This window comes from Phoxinus phoxinus, assembly GCF_949152265.1.
Source record: "Phoxinus phoxinus genome assembly, chromosome: 23".
NCBI lineage: Eukaryota > Metazoa > Chordata > Actinopteri > Cypriniformes > Leuciscidae > Phoxinus > Phoxinus phoxinus.
In genome coordinates this window covers 1,634,515-1,639,514 of record NC_136898.1, presented here as the reverse complement: position 1 = coordinate 1,639,514, position 5,000 = coordinate 1,634,515, and the positions used below count along the sequence as shown (strand labels likewise).

At 34.0% G+C, this 5,000-nt stretch overlaps 1 protein-coding gene across 1 annotated transcript in view; it reads left to right on the top strand.

Moving 5' to 3' along the window:
- The window catches only part of wdr70 (WD repeat domain 70), a 94,696-nt gene that overhangs the window by 86,124 nt on the left and 3,572 nt on the right, over positions 1–5,000 (top strand). The window contains exon 17 of the mRNA XM_079600094.1: positions 1,409–1,571. Within this exon, the coding sequence (XP_079456220.1) occupies positions 1,409–1,571 (163 nt within the window). The remainder of the gene's footprint in view (positions 1–1,408; positions 1,572–5,000) is intronic.

Sequence of the window (5,000 nt, the reverse complement as noted above, 5' to 3'; positions counted from 1 at the left end):
TCCCAAGTTTCAACACCAGGGTTGCAAAAAACGCAAACTTTATAGTAAATAAAATGAAATGTCTCTCAGTGTTATAATCCTGAAGTGGACACACAGACTCCTCTGAGGTTTAGCACCGCTTTCATGGATCATTTGTTCAGATTGTAACTTCTCACCTTATATTAGCAAGCACAGTTTGGCACAGTGTCCGCATGAACACACACATATTTGCCGTGTTTAGTTTGGAGTGAGTCTGGACGCTCCGGCTTCAGTGGCTCGAGTAAACACTCCTGTAGATTACAGTGAAGTGTTGGCCGAGGACCAGCGAGTTCAGGAGATCTCAGAACCTCTCCGATCAGTCGAGCCGCCGCGTCTCGTGTTTAATCACAACATAAACACACTTTACCGCGGGCAGGAGGATGTTGTGCTTACAGAGCTCCTATTCTGCTTTAGCACATCTCTCTTCAGTGTGTGTTCATGAGAAGCTCCAGTTGTTCTCTATATCTTCTTCCGGGAACAAACACGTCACAATATTCCTCATTATAATAATTAATACGCAGAATAAAGGGGCGGGGCCTGGTTGAGTTAGTTAGTAGTGTGTTAAACTGGCGATATTCTATTGTTTGAATCTTGCAGGAATGACATGAAGTTATATTTTTTAATATAAAGTTATATATTATATTTTATTGTATGCATTTATTTATATTTGTTTCATTAATGTATATTATATATAGTATATATATATATTTTTTATATATATTTTTTTAATATATATTTTATTATATTATATCAATAACTACAAAAAAAAATAGGGCTAAACTAGTAAACACCTAAATCTATTTTTAATGTAATAAATAGATAATATCTAAAATTATATATATATATATATATATATATATTATACCGGTATACATTCATTTAAATTAATTTAATTATACAAAATGATTAAATAAATGTTATTTTATTATGTTAAATATATATATATATTATTATTTTAATTTTTTTAAAATCTCATTTAAATAATGAATACGCAGAATAAAGGGGCGGGGCCTGGTTGAGTTAGTTAGTAGTGTGTTAAACTGGTGGTTATGGTAAGGGGCGGGACATTTCCCAAACACACTCGAAGCGCTCGACCAATCACAACACACTGATCCAGCCGACCAATCAGAGCACAGTGTGCTTTTCAGAAGGAGGGGCTTCATAGAGACAGGAAGTAAACAGAGCGTTACTGACAGACTGGGAAGAGAGGAGCCGCAACACTGGAGAATATGAGGAGAATAATCAACATTCAAGCAGGAAAACCTGTTCTAGAAGAGACCAAACACAACATCATGAGTTTGATAGAGGTCATAATACGTCCTCTGTGTGACGGCCGCTGTGTTCTGTATCTGAATATTTGTTGTGCTCTGATCTGTGTGTCCTCGAGCAGGTCGGGGGGGTCGTGTGGCGGCTCACGGTGGGACGCTGTCCTCCTTCATCGTGAAGAACATCGCCCTGGACAAAACCGACGACAGCAACCCTCGCGAGGCCATCCTGCGCCACGCCAAAGAAGCCTCAGAGAACCCGTACTGGGTCGCCCCGGCGTACAAACAGTAAGACACACACCAGAGCGCAGTGTGTAGCGCTTCATCTGACACACACACCCGCGTGAGCCGCAGACGTCAGTGTGTGTGTGTATCAGTGTGTGTATATATCAGTGTGTCAGGTTGGCTTATAAGCTGGTGTGCCCTAAAACAATGACAAAACTCACATTTAGAAGATATAAGCATTCAAAACTTAGTCTCTCACTTCCGCTAATATGGATTTATGATTTTGATGACATCACTCTGCGGCTGAAATGGGTCACACATGATAAATGACACATAGTGCACTTTTTTATGTTTATTGGTAGAAAGACAATAAAGTTTTGATATATATATATATATAAAAACATTTTTTTATATATATTTATAAAATATTTTTCAATATGATTAATTTTTATTAATTTTTATTAATTTATATAATGTATTTTTTTTTCTTTTTATGTTTATTGGTAGAAAACACACACACTCACTCACTCTCTCACACACACTCACACACACACACACACACTCTGTCTCTCTCTCACAAACACACACACACACAAACAAACACACACACACACTCAGACACTCATACTCTCTCTCTCACACACACACACACACACACACACTCAGACACTCATATTCTCTCTCACACACACTCAGACACTCATACTCTCTCTCCCTCACACACACACACCCACACACACTCATACTCTCTCTCTCTCTCTCTCTCTCTCACACACACACACACACTCATACTCTATCTCTCACACACACACACACACTCAGACACTCATATTCTCTCTCTCTCACACACATTTAAATATGATAAATTTTTATTAATTTATATAATGTATTTTTTTTTGTTTATTGGTCGAAAAAGTAAAAATGTGTTGGGTTTTTCCACTCCCTCATACTGATGTTTTCTGGGTTGTGAGAATGCATGTGATGCTGGTGTGAAGAGGTAATCTCTCAGAAGGCAGTGTAATTACAGCACACACACACACACACACACACACACACACTGACACTGAAGCAGTTCAGATGACACCTGTGTGTCACACCTCGGCTAACGGATGCATTAATGTTTGAAGGGTTGGAGATCAGGTTTACATCACCGGCCCGAGATAACAAACACACTGACCCGGAAACACTGCGAACTCTTAAATATATATGAGTGTGTTTGCAATACTTCACAAAGTACGAAAGCAAGTGAGTAAGGGACAATAAACTTCATATTGTGTTTTGTATCTAATGCAATGACAGTCAGACGTTTTTAAGTGTCCAAATATTTGTGCGTTCGGTAAAATAAACAAATCGTTCCTTATCTAAAGCCTTTTGGAGGAACTAAAAAATCCACAGTCGTCAAAAATATGATTTAATTACTATTTATTTATTTGTGTGCGTGTGCGCGTGTGTGAAAATATATGGACAAATTGCTCAAAATATGTTTATTTAATTGTTATATAAATAAGTGTATATATTTTATATTATGTTTTTTAACAGTTTATGGAAGGTAGTAAACTTTACACTTAGTAACGTTTTGAATAAATATTTACTGTTAATTGGTATAAAAACTCAATCACCCAAGTCAAGTTTAAATATATATATTTATTTCACATATATTTTTAATTATTATATTAACAATTTTAAATATAATTTTAATATTTATTCTTCAATTAATTTTGTTTAAAGTTTATTGGTAGAAAAAGACAGAATCACTAGTCAGGTTTTAAATATATATTTACTTCAAATATATTTTTATTTAATTATTACATAGATAAGTTTATATAATATTTTTTATTTATTATTATATATATAATTACTATATATACAAATTTATATCTAATATCTGAGATTTGTTCATTTAATTTTCTTGACCCAAGTCAAGTTTTAAATATGTATATATTTACCTAATATACAGTGCTATGCATAAGTTTAGACACCCATGCTAAAGTTGACTGAAAAGAGGAATAAAAAATCATCTTTTGGAAATTGAACTTAATGCCTTAATTTAAAAAAATAGGAAAAATCCAACCTTTAAGGACACCAATTTTCTTTGTGAATGAATAATGTATCGTAAATAAATAAATGTTCTTCCTTAAAATACAGGGTGCATAAGTTTGGACACCCCTATGTTAAATTCCCATAGAGGCAGGCAGAATTTTATTTTTAAAGGCCAGTTACTTCATGGATCCAGGATACTCTGCATCCTGATAAAGTTCCCTTGGCCTTAGGAATTAAAATATCCCCACATCATCACATAGCCTTCACCATACCTAGAGATTGGCATGGTTTTATTTCAGTTCGCCTAACAGCTGGTTTGATTTGCATTGAGAGATGATCTTATGGAAAGTACTCCATGCCAATCTCCAGGTATGGTGAAGGGTGTGTGATGATGTGGGGCTATTTTAATTCCAAAGGCCAAGGGAACTTTATCAGGATGCAGAGTATCCTGGATCCATGAAGTAACTGGCCTTTAAAAATAAAAATCTGCCTGCCTCTATGGGAATTTAACATAGTGGTGTCCAAACTTATGCACCCTGTATTTTAAGGAAGAACATTTATTTATTTACGATACATTATTCATTCACAAAGAAAATTGGTGTCCTTAAAGGTTGGATTTTTCCTATTTTTTTAAATTAAGGCATTAAGTTCAATTTCCAAAAGATGATTTTTTATTCCTCTTTTTAGTCAACTTTAGCATGGGTGTCTAAACTTATGCATAGCACTGTATATATATATATATATATATATATATATATATATATATATATATATATATAATATATGTTTATTGTTTAATACATTTCTGTTTAATTATTATATAAACCATTTTAAATATCATTTATAATATTTTTTCTTCAATACATTTTTGTTTAATGTTTATTGGTAGAAAAAGACAAAATCATCCAAGTCAAGTTTTAAATATGTATATATTTACCTACTTATTTATTTAATTATTATATAAATAAATGTATATACTGGTAATATATTTTTCTTATTTAATAAATTTCTGTTTTTATTTAATGTTTATTGGTAGAAAAAGACAAAATCTCCCAAATCAAGTTGTAAACTGTAACTCATGGGTTATCTTGTGGCTCTGGCTTCTGCGCTGCACGGATTATCATCAGATAAAACATCCGCAGTCGTTGCCAAAAATGCAATTTCTTTGTTATGATTTCCTTCATACTCCAGTGATGAACTACATCCTGGGTTTTATTTTTATTTATTTTTTTACAGAATACTAAAATAAGATCTAAAGAAGGCCAAGTCACACTGCTTGAGATCCCGTGACCGGGTTTCTGGATCTCGAAGCTCCAGGTTTCTGTTGTGTTTATGGAGCGAGTGCTTATGAATCTGAAATATGCGGCGATAAGAAGCTGTCAGGAGTTTTATCTGCTCATCTCGTCCTCTGTCTGATGTTTATCTGGAGAATAACACACGGATCTGTTTTCA